Source organism: Elgaria multicarinata, chromosome 10 (assembly GCF_023053635.1).
Source record: "Elgaria multicarinata webbii isolate HBS135686 ecotype San Diego chromosome 10, rElgMul1.1.pri, whole genome shotgun sequence".
Taxonomy (NCBI): domain Eukaryota; kingdom Metazoa; phylum Chordata; class Lepidosauria; order Squamata; family Anguidae; genus Elgaria; species Elgaria multicarinata.
The window spans coordinates 49,241,708-49,258,742 of record NC_086180.1 but is presented as its reverse complement, the minus strand read 5'-3'; the positions used below and the strand labels follow the sequence as shown (position 1 = coordinate 49,258,742).

At 40.9% G+C, this 17,035-nt stretch overlaps 1 protein-coding gene across 3 annotated transcripts in view; it reads left to right on the top strand.

Annotated features, from left to right (window-relative positions):
* The window catches only part of LRBA (LPS responsive beige-like anchor protein), a 424,729-nt gene that overhangs the window by 225,078 nt on the left and 182,616 nt on the right, over window positions 1-17,035 (top strand). For all 3 annotated transcript variants that reach the window (XM_063136108.1, XM_063136109.1, XM_063136107.1), the window contains exon 39: window positions 15,914-16,060. In XM_063136108.1, the coding sequence (XP_062992178.1) occupies window positions 15,914-16,060 (147 nt within the window). The remainder of the gene's footprint in view (window positions 1-15,913; window positions 16,061-17,035) is intronic.

Here is a 17,035-nt window from a genome sequence, read left to right as displayed (position 1 = left end):
ATCTAGGACTCACATAACAAGATAATGCTGTTACAAAAACAACAAATAATAAATTTATGCAATTGGAACCCAACTAACTACTTAAGTGAGCCGAAGGGCTGTTCTGTGGCTGATGGCCTGCAGAGTGTAAATGATAGGGCTGTCACATAATGAAAGAAACCCTAGTCAATTAATTATATGGGTTTTAGTTGATTTAATTGATGATCTATCAATTATATTTGCATATGAGTAAAAACAATAGTTCTGAAGCAACTATTGTTTTTAGATTATGCACAATGTGTCATAGAAAGCTTTATCCTAGGAGAGGCATTGAGCCAGTTCACATCATGGGTTCAAACAGACTGTGAGTTATGTGAGGGTTGTTTAACCCTCAAATAACCCCCACTGCTTGGGTTCAGAGACATGACAATACACTGCAACCCCAGGCAGGGCTTGCATATTCATAATAGGGGATGGCATGCACTGTGGCACTCTGAGGGTGTCTTAATTCACTGACAGTGGGTTGTTGGGTTATCTGAACCAGATAATTCTGTCCTGTACAAGAGAAAAGGGAGCATATATCTCCTAAGGTGGTTATGTACTTAACCTAGGCATCATATACTTGCCTGAAATGGAAAAGTCTTAGCGCAGATTCACAAAGTAATTTCTTCATGAAGTGCCCCCAACTGTGTGGAGAAAGATACCATGTGAACAAACAGTAATATGGATAATTTTTTTTTAGCTATTTCCATAATTGTGGTGGCCAAGAACTTCCTCACTCTAGTAGCACATAGCATGCATAGTAATGCATAGGACATTTTTGATGGGAAATTGCCATTTGAAACAAAATCACAAAACTTGCAAAATGCATGCAACCTAGAGATTTGGCAAACATCTACAGCAGGAGTGGCCAAGTTGTGGCCCTCCAGATGTTTTGTCCTACAATTCCTAATGGCCCTAGCCAGCATAGTCACTTGCGAGGGATGATAGATGTTGTCGGCCAAACATCTGGAGGACTCCAATGTGCCCATACATGCGCTACAGGAAGGGAGTTTCACAAAGCTAAAGCACTTACTGAGGATGCTTCTCTAAGTGCCTTCAATGTTTGTTTAGTATATGGAATACATTTTCAAGACAGTACACATTGTCAGGGTCCCCAATGAAATATTGTGTGATATAGAATCACTATAAATTATTTTTCTAATAAATGAGCAATACATATATGATATGAACTAGAATTCTGGTGACTAGCCTTGAATCTATGTTCCTGCACTTGAGGATGTCACCAGAATTCTCAGTGGAATTGTCCTTCTGTCCTGTGGTTTCATTTAATAATTAAGTATACAATGTTCTATTTCAATTATAAGCACTCCATTGGATTCAAGCCAACTCAGACCTATTTTGTTCAGTGGGGAACTTCATTGGTTTAATTCCAAGTATTTGAGTTGAACCGGGGTGTGGATTAGGCAGAATATTTCTTTTGTAACATTGGCAAGTGTTATTACTTACAAATAATAATGTCAATAGTAATAAGAGAACATTGAAGAGATATTAATTGCTCTCACACACAATTAGCATAGTTCTTACTACTACTGCCATTCTGGATTATAACAGCATTTACAATGCATAAACCAACTATTGAAACAGAATAAGATGTAATTGCAAGGCTGTTCAATGGATTTTGCAATGAACCTCAGTTGGGAAAAGGGCTGTTCCCATAGCTCCTACCCAAGAGAATGCAGTCTGTTAAAGCTTACAATTGGAAAAAGTGAAAGAGATCCAAATACAATCAGAAATGAAGACATAGTATAGTAAGGCCTAGAGAGCAAAACTCAGCTTTGTTGCAGCCTCATTTATGTATTTCAGTAGCCATCTCTTCGAGGGATTGATTTGATTTGAAGGAGAGCCTCTGGTGCAGAGGTGGCAGAGTAAATACCTGAAGACTAATGTTCTCTGTTCAGACAATCAATATCTGCCCCATGACTATTCTCCGGGCTACCTTCTAGTTAAAAACAATTTTTTTTAATTCTGACAATTTAATTGCCCTTCCCAAGCACACATTAAATTGCCTGGGAAAAAGGACTGTAGGAGATTTTTCAAAGAGAACATCCAAAATGGTTATTTGTAAAAGTCAGTCTAGAAATTTGTCTGCCCTAACTTTATTTTTGCTTTGGTTACTGAATGAAACGTGTCTTCCCTAGAACCTCTTTTAAACTCAGTGTACATTGTAGAAGTTGGCACCATCATTCAAAAAGGAGCATTTTAGCCATAACATCTTACCATTGTCTCTCTTGTGAGAAGTCTTAACAGATAAATTATTATTAAATAGGTATGCAGTACTACATGTGGGGCATGGGGGCAAATGCTGAAGTAGTCAAACAGTGGACTTGCAGGATTCTGCTACAGTGAAGCAGACAAGAAAACTACAATAAATTGTTTGCACTTCCTTCTATCTTCTTTCCCTTAATATTTAGGACTGCTGCCTCTGTTTGCTGACATGAGTAATGCACATCTGGGTGGGTGTAATTTAAAAGTAGTCTCATGGATATCTATTTCCCCCTTTCCCTGTACACTTTTTGGGAAGCATATTGTTTACTTGGGTGTATCAGAACATAAACTGATGATCAGTGTCAACACCCACAAGAGAACTGAATTGGAGCCTTGTTCCCACAACACTGCCTCATTCTTCAAAACCATAGATCTCCTGGGTCCCAAGCAATTTCACCAGCCCTTCTGTCTTGCTCCACTCATCTCCTATATGGTTGGTCACTGCCCTCCCCTGTTTCTACATAAATGCCTTCATTTTGCCTATACAACCCTATGGGCAGCTCAGATGCATTACCTTGCCTCAAGTCTACCTTTTTCTGCCTCACTCCCTAACATCCCTTGGCATCTCTGTAATCATTGGCCTGTTACCCACTTTTATCTGATTTGCTTGTATTGCCTCTTTAGAGTTGGTTTCTTGGCCATGGATCTGTCTTATTCCACAAACACCACTGTCTTCTCCTTGACTTGGCAACATCTGTCCTGGCAGTACTGTTTGTCCTGCTGGGCTCTTCCGACCAGAAGAGAACCAGATCACTCATGAAGTACTGAGCTCCTCCAACATATGTCAGATATGTGTTGGGCCATCCTTATCTTACATTGTACACTTCGTTTTGATGTAACTATTAATGTTCATTTCAGTATTAATAACACACGTCAGAGTAAGAAATATTAAAAATGGTTTTTATAGAGAAGACACTGTAGATAACATATAAGTGAGAGGAGATCTGCCCACAAGGCTTATATTCTATATTAGACAAGTGAGACTGCAATGTTCAGGGTCATAGCCATTCATCCATGCCCTTTTCTAAGTTATTCCATTCCATTTACCCTCGCCAAACAACCAGTCAACATTCCATGCATACAGAGCATGCCCAATTTTCTTTGGATTTTTTTTGGGGGGAGGGGGTATTTATTTTTTATTATATTTTTTAATATATCCAATAACAGAGGTTGTCTGGGCAGATTACAAATAGTTAAAAGAATACAATACAAAACTAAACAATAAACATCATAGGAGGTCCCCCCTAATGATTTATTTTTTATACTTCTGCAAACCTTTGCATTTCCTTGAACGTGCTTATACCTCCTCCTTGTGTGTGGATGGTCCCATTTTGTCTGCATAAGAAGCAGCACTTAGAGAATTCAGTTCACTATTAGAGTCTATAGTGATGATTGGCACGTCTGAAGGAGAAAAAAGATAGGGAGTTGATAAAGGGATAGGGTGGGTGGATGAGATGCAGGATTGGAGATACGGTAAACCTGTGGACATCAGGAAGGATTTTTCCCCCTGAAATAGTGCATGTTGTCAAGGAGTACATAATGCAACAAAAAAAAATCAGTAAAACAAACAAATAAAACCCAGCAAGATTAAACATTCAAACAAAGACCAATTTGAAGCAGATTATCAAATGGCCACAAAAGCAAAATGATGGAAGTGTGATGACTCAGGAACAAAAAAACTGTCAAAGAGTAGCACGTGTATTTGTATTTATTTATTTATTTATTTACTTACAGTATTTATATACTACTTTTCAAATTATTTACAAAGCTGAAGAATAAACTACATAAAGCAACAACAAAAATCAGTAAAACAAACAAACAAAACCCAGCAAGATTAAACACTCAAACAAAGACCGATTTGTAGCAAATGACCACAAAAGCAAAATGGTGGAAGTAGCCTTTTTTCTTGTTTCGGGAAAGCAGCCAATAAGAGGCCAGTAACTAAGCCTTAGGAGAGGGGGGAATAGGGGGGAAACGGCACAAAAGCTAGGAAATCAGAAAACAATAGGCGGAGGCTAAGAGGCCAGGAGAAGAGGCATGTTGAAAAGTATAGGACATAAATGTGAACTCCAAATAATGCTACAGGACAGGGGTACATAACCTTTTTGCTTCCACGGGCAGCATCCCGTGTCAGATATGAGGCAGTGGGCCACAGAGCATACACAGATACACCAAAGCACACATACTGTTTTCTCACCACAGATATACACACACTTCCCACACATCCCACAGACACATTCCCCACCACCACCACACACTTTCCCTCTCCACAGAAATACGCATATTCCCTCCCTGCACACTGGGACTTAGGGATTGGGAGAAGCTTTCACAAGTAAGATCCTTATTGCTATGACACTCTTGGAGGGCTCTTTGGTTCCTGCCATAGAAGCCCCCATCCTAAAGCATTCCTGGAAGGAACTAAGTCAAGGTTCTCTCTCCTGCTCCCACTCTTTTTTTGGCAGTCCCAGCATGAGTTTTTTTAGGCAGTGGCGGAGGGCCTGCCTGCAGAACGTGGGCTGCACTTTTTGTACCTCTGCCATAGGAGGTACAAGTCCTATGGTAGAGGAAGAGTCCCCTAGCAATAACAGCTGGAACTACTATATAGGAAGTATCAATATCTAGGTGTGGGGCAAGAATTTGAATTAGGGGTTAAGTTCCTGCTGAGGAAGAGGCCTTGTAGTCTGTTTCTACTAGGGATCATGCCTGGATGGAAAAGAAGGTATTCTGTGCATTAATGGGAGGGTTCATCACCTCTCCCTTCCCCAAAGCAAGGTTGGGTTTGTTTGTTTTTGCCCTAAGGGAGGGGAGGAGAAAGTGGTGATGGCAAGTGCTCCATGAAGCTTTTCAAGTGTTCCAATTAAAAATGTCCCCAAAGCTGAGGCTTTGTGGGTGTTTGATGGGAACCCTTGAAAAGCCACAAAAGTATTTGGAGCTTTTTGAGTGTTTTAATCAAACACCCACAAAGCCTCAGCTTTGGGGACATTTATTTGGAACGTCTGAAAAGCCCCAATTAAAATTCCAATACCTTTGGAGGATATAGGAAGGTGATTGCCCATCCCTTCCGGAACCATTTGAAAATGGGGTCCTATCGACATCATTGAAAGCCATTGAGGTGCAGGAGAATCAAGAGGGTCACAGTCCTTCATCACTCTCCTGGCAAAAGTCATTTACCAGAATGACCAGAGCTGTTTCTGTCCTGGGACTGGTATGAAACCAGATTGAAATGAGAAAAGTCATAGAGACAGGTGTAAGTGGAGGAAACAAGGCTGATAGTACCTTAAAATATGCAAACTGGAGAGGGTGGGAAGCAGTGTGGAGTGTGAGAGATGAAATAATAGCAGCGCTAATCGGTTTGTCCAAACTGTTGATGTCAGTGGTACTTAAGCATGTTTACCTACTTACTGGATTAGCCAGGAGAAGATTGATGGAAAACCAAAACTTAGTTATGGTCTGAGGGTACAAGATGCAGCCACCTGCTGAAGCTAAACAGGTCTGGGTCCAGTTAGTGCCAGGATGGACTGTGGGCTCTATGAACACTTCATTGAGTTCCACCGTGGAAGAAAGGAGGGATATAAATGTAATACAAAATATGAAGTAACCCATCACCTTGGTTTAGGCCAGCCTTCTCCAACCAAAGGCTCCAAATATTTTGGACTACAACTTCCAGCATTCCTGACCATCAACCATACTGCCTGATGCTGATGGGAGATGAAGTCCAAAACAATTGGAGGGCACTAGGTTGTGGAAAGCTGTCTTAAGCAGTGGCCTATTTTCTCATCAAAAAACTATACTTGTTTGCTTGTTTTAAGGCAGGGATGGGGAACATGTGGCCCTTAAGATTTTGTTGGACTGCAGCTCCCCTCACCCTCACCCGTGCCTATACTGGCTAGGGCTAATGGAATTCAGCTCAGGGCTAGCCAGCATAACGTGGCTGTCTGGAAGGCCACACATTACCCACCCCTGTTTTAAGGGCATGATATATAATTTCAAAACATGCACACATGCACGCACACACACTATAAATACTTTTATATGTACAATTATGAAGTGTTAACAGCTAGGATTCTTCCTGATTGTTTTAGAATGCTTATTAGCTACACTATTCCACAGAATGACATACATAATTAGCAAAAGCATACTTTTGGGGGCTAAATAGAAATGTTCCATGCTTTGAAATTCAAATGTTCTTCATTAAGCATTAACAAAAACAGGAGAAGCACTTAACAGTTTACATCTAGGCCGGTTATGTACGGACTTGCTGCTCTTAGAACACCCCACCCACCCACCCCCACAACAACAACAACAACACAGGCCCAACCTTATCTCTGTGCCAGAAATAGTTGCCTCGCTTAATATGTGGCTGATCTGATTTCATCTTTTGTTTTGGATTTACTAACTATAACATTTAAATCACTTTCATAAAACACCTCTTGTAATCACAGTTTTCTGTTAAGACTGGGTAAATTTTAAGCTTCTACAACTCATTTCTGGAATGGGCTTTGTACAGCGTCTCAGTATACAGAACCCCATTTGATCATCTCAACTTGGCTTTCCACTCGGAACACTAGATGTCAATCATGTGCTCATCTGTCACTACTTTCCTATCTTAACTGCTAGAATTAATTTCCACAATTATGTCAGCAGGTGAAAGAGCTGTCATTCACAGACCATTTTGACCTATAAATCAGCCAGATTGCTCTATTCACTTGGGCTAAGTCGGACACCAAAATCTGTAGGTTCTCAACAAATGTGTCTTGAGAGTACTTCAATAGAGAGTTACTCCAGCTTTTCTATTTTTTTCCAACCATCTATTTGCAAATGTATATGATAGTCTCATGATATTGCTGTTAGAATTTTCAAGCGGTGAGATAACCAAGAGACAGGTTAATTCTCAACAGTAATGTTATGTCTGTAGACTATTGTGTGTTGTACAAAGGATGTGGCATGTCCCCAAGCATACATGTGTAATCTCTGATCTTAATCATACAGAGGCTTGTGTGTTCATGTTCAAGGTTGCAGACTTATGCCCTCTGGTTCTAAACCCCATGGGAAACTGACTAAAGCCTTGGGTTGGTGGTGTTATATCTCAAATGGCAAACACTATGGCTTGGGTCCTAAGGGGAGGGGAGATTTCCACAACTCCCCCTTTACATCTGCAGTCCCCCTTAATATATCAGACACATTTGCAAGGGTCACTCAATCCCCAAGAGAAGGTTTGGGGGCAGCACAAGCGCTGCAAAGGGAAGGGGGAAATCGCTGTTCCATGAATGTGAATTCTATTCATGGAAGATAAGTTAGGATCCAGTTCAATGTCTTTTAAAACTGTATTTTGGGAGACAGTGATTTCAAAACTATGTGGAAACTATTTTATTAGAAAATGTTTGCTAGAGGATAATGTTCACTCCTGAAAGGTAAAACCCTCTATTGCCACATTCTTTTGTGATGGTACACATGCATCTGTGTAAAAACACAGATATGCATACATGCATTACCATGCAATAAAACCCATTATATCCAGACAAATATTTACACAGTTGTTTTCACATATACATAGAATACTCTCCTTATTGTGGAAACACTGATGCTAACTTTCACAAGTAACTTTAATGTTTTATGTCAGGCTGTTTTGTTTTTAACAACAACTTCTTCTTCTTCTTCTTCTTCTTCTACTACTACTACTACTACTACTACTACTGCTACTACTACTACTATCAGCAGCTTCACATGTTGAAGGCAAACCATGTTTGAAATTTGTAGGAATTTTATAAATGTTTTGGGTGTGATTGGTGGTGCCTGCTGTTCAAAGAAAAAGTACTCAATGCAGCGTTGCAAATTAGCTCACAAAAGTTCCCAGCCTGCAAATCTTTTTTTACTGGCCTGCTGGGGATTGGCAGAGGAAGGACAGCTCCTAAAGCAGGCACCTGCATTTCCACATTGGACACAGAAGAGAGGGCTTCCCTCCCTCTGGCACCCTGCTTGATTCTCTGCTGGGTACAGAGGAGGACAGAGTGCTCCATCTTGGCTCTGCCAACCTGTTTGCTCACTTGCAGGCAACTCTGTGCAATCTTTGGCTGCCAGACTAGTGCTTAAATACAATACAGGCATACTGTAACTGAATATCTGATATCAACATAAGAGATTAAAGGCCTACCTCGTCCAGTATTGTGTTCCCATAGTGGCCAACTACATGCCTAAGGAAAACCCACAGGCATAATGTGAGTGAAATAGCTCCCTCCCACTGATGTTCTAGTAGCGGGAATTAAGTAGAACATTACTTGTGCATAAAAACTTATCCCTTTAATAAATGGTTGTGTAAACAGGCATTTACTTATTTTGTAGGCACAGTAGCAGAATAGATAATATGCCAAATTGGACCCCTAGTTATTATTGCCTTGAGTTGATACCGCTATTTTGTCAAGAATGTGATCTGAGAAAAATGGGAAAGCTAAGATACTTATGCAATCTATTAAAATATAACATGTGATCTTAGCCACATCAAGCCCATTGGCATGGGAATGAGTGAATCCTTGTAGCAGCATTTTCAGTTCTATTGTACACCATAGAACCGTGGTAAATTGACTACATGGTGGTATCCTCTGTTCAGTTACTGGCAAAAGATAACTAGAGAAAATTACTAGCACCTGTAGAACATTTGTTAAAAATACTTCTGGAACTGTTGTACATGCACTTTGATTTTCAGACTGATTTTTAAATAAATAAAAAGGATTTTACATGAGACTATTAGCCAAATTAAGTCAGAAAGTTCACTGAGGTATAGAATAAAATAAAATTGTCTGGCATCTGCATATAAGTTCTGACTTTAAAGGAGTATTGTGTACCAAACTGTGGACGCATGCTGTCAGAATTTATAAACATGTTCATTATCTGTTTCATTTTATTTTATCCTGGTAGCTGTCTCATTCTAATTAAAAAATAAAATTCTTCTCCAGAAAGCTATTAGGCCACTGAGAATTGAATGTTAGTGCATGTGTTGTGTATTAGAATACTGTAGGTAATTTTACTGCTGCTAACTTAAAATCCTCAAGGGGGAGTTAATTACAGGAAAACCTTTCTAAATATCAGCTGCATATTTTCCATGACAAGAGTTTTTTCAGCTCTCATTGAATAATTCCAGAACCAGAGATTTGTTTAGTTATATCTACTGGTATATTTAAAGGGGTGGGGAAAAGAAAAACTCTTCCATTTTGACCAGTGGTATTTCTTGTAAACAAACGTTTGCAAATAAACTGAATAAAGGTTCTTAGTTTGGGGAAAGTGTGTGAGATAAGAAAACTGAATTGTAAAATGAACGTCAGTGTTTTAAAAACTGAAGATGCAGAATCCAAATTCTTATTTTGTCTATTGTGCCAATGTTAATAGTTTAATGTGAAATTTATGTTCACATGTTTACGGAGACAATTAAGCATTATGTATGGCCACTAGGGATTGCCTTCCTCTGTAAATGTTTGCAGATTAAAGGTTTTTAAAAATAAGCCTCCTGGAACCTCCAGCCATGTATGGCAGTAATCAAAAAGTAATGAGCAACGCGTTGAAGTTGGTTGGCCAGGATGTGTTTGGCATATGTTTCCAAAAGGAGACTTAGTCCACAATATTGTTTCTTTCTGTAATGCTACCAAAGATTATGTGAAAGTTTTCAACTCTTCTCAGTATTACAAAGCTGAATACATTTCCTGTGCTCTGCAGCTGCAACATAGAGAGTAATGGTGAGATAAGTAGTGAATTGCTGCCTCCTATCTGTTTCCTGTTGTCAGGTTTAAATACAAAGAAAATGTATTTACACGTAGAATATTTGTAATGTTTAGAACAGAATAGTTTGTGGGTGTTTTCTTCTTCTTAAAAAAACTAGTGCATTTGTTCCAAATAGACACAAAATGGGCTTATGAATGGGTTTTTAAAAAACTGAATGAATGCAATTTATGGTTACGACCATTGGTTACAACAGCCAGAAAGGGGTGTGTGTGTGTGTGTGTGTGTGTTACACACACACACACACACACACACACACAAGAACAGTAAAAACACAACAGTTCTTACTCAATAAAAAAAAGAGCAAAATCCACCACTGCCAACAAAATTGCCTTGTTGTGAGACATGAACAAAAAATACCCTCAATTTTCTCCAAATCAGACCAAGTAGTTTTCCCCGTAAGGACAGAATCTAAAAAGTTGGTTCAAACTGTGGGGAAAAAAGGTCAGTAAAACAAATATAAGGAAAGTCATCCACTGCTACATGGGCATAATCTAGAATCATAAGGTATCTTATTAAAATGCCCTTCTATGACAGCTATTAACATCTGTTGCATCCTGAGCTTGGTTAGGAGATTTCTGGGGATAGGATTGGAGATAAGCCTCAGATAGGTCTCAGATTCAAATTTAAGTTTAAATTTTGCATACCAAGGAGCTAACTTGTTACGTGCAATAGCACAGAGGTCAGATTGAATGGAATCACTATGGACCCACTCTCCAAAAACCTGCTTGCTATGAGTAATTCAGAGTAGAAAAATACTCCATAGAAAAGCGATAATGATGGACTTGATGGACTAGTTTTCCTAGCCAAATTGTAGAATGAGTTGACTTTGCTACCATTTGTTCTACAAGGTGCAGCTAGGATAAATGGGTGTTTACAAGAGTTACTTTAATATGATTAATAGAACTTCGGCTATTGGGCAGTATAAAAATGTAATAACTAAATAAATAAATAAATAAATTAAAAACCCTAATGACAATAATAGATTTTACTGCTTATTACACCATTTTCTGCTAGTAGGAATTATATAGGGGTAGCCATGGAGACACCAACGGTCATCCCCAATGATTTATTTTGAAAAACTTCATATCCAGGGGAATGTTCAAACCCCATATCTCTCTGCCATAGAAGTATAAGAGTATTGCATTCCGTAGGGGCAAGACTGACTGAATTTGGTAACCACCCCTTGTGCGCCAGAACGTTTAGTTGTTGATATATATTTCAGAGACTTATATTGTTGATCTATTTCAGAGAGTTACCGTGCTTCCCCCCAACCAGATGCTGAGTATACTAAACCCAAATATCAATATGAGGAAACTTGCTCTAGAGTATGTGTATCAATTCTCCACTTTTGTTTCGGGGCCCAGCATCCAAAGTCCATAGCCTTCATCTTCCTGTAGTTGATGGAGAATAAATGTTTTGGGGAATATCTAACCAATGCTGTTAATAACACACATAGTCCAATCGTCATATGGGAAATGGGAACCAGATTATCAGCGTAGAGAAGAAAGGACAGCTTTCTTTCTCACAGTTTCACAGGAGCAAAAGAGACACTTCTCAGATCTAAGGCAATATCATTGACAAACAGATTGAAAAACAGTGGGGCCAATGCCACAAGTCATTGAAATGTTATTGGACATATGTCCTATAGCGGAAGATCTCACTTAAATATTGGCTTTTTCTCATAAAAGTAATAATAATAATAATAATAATAATAATAATAATAATAATATCAGAAAATGCCAATCAGTATTTGTCTCTGTTAGTTTTGCCCATAACCATCTTCTATCTATTGAATGAAAGGCTGTATGAAAATCAATGGATGCCCATAGTGTTTGGACCTCCATTGTGTCACATAGTTATTGATCAAATGATCTAATACAAAGCAGTGATCTAATGTTGAGTAGCTTTCTTGAAACCTGACTTGTTTTTCAATAAGAATATGTGATTTATGATGATCCAGTTTCCCAATTTATTTAGCAAATTCCTAGCATATAATTTAGCTGCATTATCAATTAGACTAATTGGTCTATAATTTGATGGCAATGTATGATCCCCTTTCTTAAAGATTGGGATTACAGTACTTGTGTTTTAGCTCTTTGTGAAATCCGTAATCTGGTTGATATACTCAAACAATTTGGCGAGGATGGGTAACCACCATTTCATGTTATACTTAAATACCTCCATTGGAACATGATCTTCTGGCGCCTTCTTAACAAGCAGGGAATTAATCAGCTGTTCTATCTCTTTGAGGGGCACAGGGGCCAGTTGGTTTCTAGTGTCAAGCACTAGTAGTATTAGAACTAGTGCTTTTGTTCCAAATAGGCGTATGTGTTTTATAGCTTAGTTATTTTTATAGTCATATTTTTATGGCTGTCATATATACTCGCTTAGAATGTGTTGTGTGGGTGGGTGGGTGTTGGATTAAAGAGTTATTCTACATTTTGATGGAGAAACTAGGATTCGTCTGGTGGAGAGAGCATCCCAATCCTGTCCCAATATCCAGAAGTCCTATTCAATTCAATTGGGAAGTGTGCTTAGCAATGCATCCTTGCATCTTACATTCATGCATATTTAGTTGGAAGTAAACCCACTCAATTCAATGAGGCTTACTTTGAATTAAGTGTTCATAGAACTGCAGACTTGTTAACGTAAGCACAGCACACTAGTTTGAGTCCCTACAGTATTTAGAAATTCACAGATCTGTTAATACTGATAACCTTCCAGTTCACATCCTGCAACCTTTGAAGGTAGATACAAGCTTCTGTGGAAGGCTAGCCGCTTCCAGTGCTGAAGTGTGGTGTTGTTGGTACTGCCTCTGTAAAAGAGGGTGGTGTGCGTCTGCTGAGAGGCTAGTAATCCTTTCCCACCCCATTGAAGCAGGCGTAGCTAAATATATTGGGTTATATACTCAAGGGATGTTCCCCTATTGGTGCAATGGGAAATTAGTAGCGAAAGCGTTTTGTAGTTTATCTGCATATCCTAGCATAGGCTCGCAGGCTGAAAGGCTGAACACATATGTATGCTTACCTGCGCCTAGGTTTCATTGAATTCGACTATGCTTACTTCCGAGTAGAGATACATGGGTCCAGGCTGTATATGTCGCAGCCTTCGCGTTATAAAGCGTGTGCCAATGTAGCACGTTCTGCGCTGAATTGTTGATGGTTTTTAAAATATAGCGCATCTTTGTCAGGAACCACTGGAATCGCCCAGTGCCCGTTTTTAAAAAAATCCATTTCATCCAGAGGTGAATCCGTACAATTCTCGATGCTTCCTGCTAGTCTGGATTTTTTTTTTAAAAAAAAAAAAGAGTTAAAGCCAACTGCTTTGACTTTATGTTGCGTAGATAAGTAAAAATGATTATTTATTATTATTATTATTATTATTATTATTATTATTATTATTATTATTATTATTATTATTATTAATTATCTAAAGTAAATAAAATTAAAATTGCTTTAATCCGGAATATTCTTCATCGGCCAGCGAGCCCTGACAGCTCTTGGGCCGTAGAAAGCGTGAGATGAATGGGGAGCTGCCGCTGCCCGTGACTTTCCATTCTGCCCTAGGGGCTGCCCCTCTGAACGGGATTCCCGCCCCATACCTGAAATGTTACCTCTCCAGTGAATAAACAGGGCCAATACCGTCGGCTTCCTTCCATGTTTGGCTTGCCCTTTCCAGATTTGAGGCAAGGGCAAATTTCAGGCGCTTGAAAAGGGTCCGGAGAGTGGGGTAGGGGGGACGGGCGAGGCGGGAAAGCGCGCGCGGTGGGGGGGAGCTGTTGGCATGCGAAAGCTTCGCTGGAGGCGTTAGCCGGCATCCACTTCCGAGGGGGCTGCATCCGGGCCACTGTCGATGCGCGAAGCAGGGAAAGGCGCCCGCGCTTCGGGACAGGAGCCCATGATTCGGAGTAGTTCGACTGGACTCCAGAGCTTTGAGTCTGGGAGCCCTCTTGCCTCCTGCGTGGTATACCCAAAGCACTCCGGAGGGGGCGAGCCCAACCGTGTGCGCTCCCCAGTTTAACAGTGTGAGCCTATGAATATTCAGAAGAAAGGCCTCCAGTGGGCTTACTTCTGGGTAAGTCTGTTTAGGATGACAACCCTCGAGCGCAATCCTGCCTCTGTTTACTCTGAACCGAGTGCCATTGTGTTGTGTCCAATAGGGTTTTACTCCCGCGTAAGATCCCCCAAAGGAGGCGAGTCCAACAGCGTCTCCCCACCCCACACACACGTTTAACAGCGCGACCCTGTGCGTATTTACGCAGAAGCAAAGCCCGTGTTCAACGGGCTTATTTCTGGGTAAGTCGGTTTAGGATGCCACGTATAGAGACGAAACCGATCTCTGTTTACTCAGAAGCAAGTGCCGTCGTGTCCTACAGGGCTTTACTCCCGCGTAAGTCTTTTCAGGATTGCACCCTTCGTGACCGCCGCCCGCCTGCCGGCGGTTACATTGAATGGTGTGTGGATCGGGCCCGCCCGTCGGGTCACATCTTGCTGGGACTGGGTTTTGCCTGCGGCGGAAAAGCCCGGGACGGGAGGCGGTTGGCCAGGCCTCCTGCGGCAGTCTTGGCCGGGACTCAGCTTGGGCTGCAGCTCTGCCGGCGTCCCAGCCGACAAGCACGAGAGAGCAGCCAAGGGAATCCCATCGAAGAGCCGCCAGCCGCTGGGGGACGGCAGCAGAGAGAACCTCTGTGGCCTCGAAGGGAGGACATCTCCAGGAGGGTCCGTGCCCTGCGTGGGTTTACAACGACTGGGAAGTACCCAAGGCTTGGCTGCCGGCCGGGTCTGGCTTCTACGGAGGTCTGGATCGAGTCCCCTTAATAAACAATAAGCCAACAATTGAACTGCGCTTGTTTGGGGCTGTAAGATCGAATTCCGTTTTGGTCGCATCCAGGCTTGATCATTCTTTTAGAGCAGATCTATTGAAATCAATGGGACATGACTAATTTAAAGTATTTATTTGTCGTATTTCTATCCCGCCTTTTCCTCCAAGGAGCTGTTCATGATCCCCCTGCCATTGATTTCAACGGGGTCTACCCTGAGCATCACCAAGTCAGAATATTCCCCTTCAAAGGCGCAATCCTATGCAGCTTTAGACAGAAAAGACCGTCCTACAACTCCCATCATTTCCCAGCCAGCCATTGCTGGCTAGGAAATCCAGGGAGTTGTAGGACCTTGCTCTGTCTAAACATGCCTAGGTTTGAGCCCTAAGTGCCTCCTGAGTTCATTGCAGGGATTGTGGGGCTGGATTTGAAAACAGAGTAGTCTTGCTTGGCTGGTTTGTGATTGTCCCCCTCCCCCATCAATCCGATATATATTAAAGCTTCTTTCCTTGGAAGAAGTCCCACTGAATCTGATGAGGCTTACTTCCAGGTAAAAAGCCTTGGTCATCAAAACACACCCAACTATTTGCCCCTGTTCCCAAGTGAGCGTGCATCTGGAGTGTACCCCTAAACTCTTCAATTTCGGCTTAGTTGGTCAAGGTTTGCTTTGAGGTGCTGTGAGTGTGCGGTTGGGGAGGAGGCATGATGATTTTGTTGTAGAAAGGCCTGGGAAGGGGGAGGGATACTGTTTTGTCATTCTAAACATTGGATAGCCAGATATAGGGCTAAAAGCGCAGATCCAGAGTCCTGGCTAGGTTTAATTGGATTACATGTTAGCTGAACTGACTACTCACTCACCAACCTGCAGTGGTTAAACAGCAGACTTATTCCCAGCTGAATCCCCCCCCCCTTTTAGCTTTCAGTATGTGTGTAAGCAAAGTTATTTCTCCTCACTCCCGCCCCTCGTCCTGTTGCCTCTGAGAGTTGATGGACAGCCGCATTTCTCTTTCATTTCAGCTCCAGATGAAGATGTACTTGTTAAAGGAAAGCAGTCTATCAAGAGTCAGGCTTTAGGAAATCAGAACTCTGAAAGCGAGATTCTCCTGGAAGGCGACGATGATACCTTGTCATCCATTGAGGAGAAGGAACTGGAGAACTTAACTGGTAACTTCAGCTGTCTATTACCTCTTCCTGATGAGGTCTTCCTAGTACTGGTTCAGCTCCCCCTTGGCAGCACCTTCCCTGCAATGGGAGAAGGGCAGTGGGGGGCTGTTATTTCCCATGGTTGTGTTAATGAAGATAATTTTTTGAACATGGGAAATTACTTTTGCATCACTTGTGATTAACATGATTGGGATTAGATTGATTAATATAATATAATGTAATATCATATCATATTGCTCCTACTATTCCAGCATGCTGGGACTGGAAGACAATCTGGGAAAGTCAGTCATAAAGGTTATTTATACATCTGTGAAAAAAACGAAAAGCCTCCAAATGACAAAAGCAGTCATTCTGTAAAGGAGGCAGTGCCCTTAAAATTATGTAGTCTACCAGTTCAGTTTTTGCAACAGTCCAAACCTGCATTTGCTTCCTTGTTATTACCATTTCTTGGGAAAGATATTATTTTTTTACTAGGGTAGATTTGTTCAGCTTGTAATAAAAATGGAAGCCAAACAAGCATTTCCATTTTGAAGTTTTAAACACAAGTCCCCTTTACTTTGGGCTAGAATTGTAAATTGTATAATTGTATAACATTCTGGGTCCAGATATCTCCCATGATGATCACTCCCAAAACAAGAATATCCATGGTTTTTTTTAATGCAACTGGAGGGGTGTGTGTGATCTCCATTCTGATTTATGCAAAGAAACCCAAAATCTTATTTTGTTACAGTTAATTAGCTGTTGCACAATCAGTTTGACACCTCCTAATAAAACCAAACATGATAATATAGTCTAATGTCAATGTGATATACCAGTTGGTAAAACAGCATCATAATTTAGCGAGACTGTTACTGAAACTGCTCTTCAGTGGATCCTGCAAGAGCCTCCAATCCATGTGGTTTCCCCCCACCCACCATTCTACATTTGTTGCTTCTGCTAATACATTCATACTGTAATAGAGGTGAAAGGGGAGTT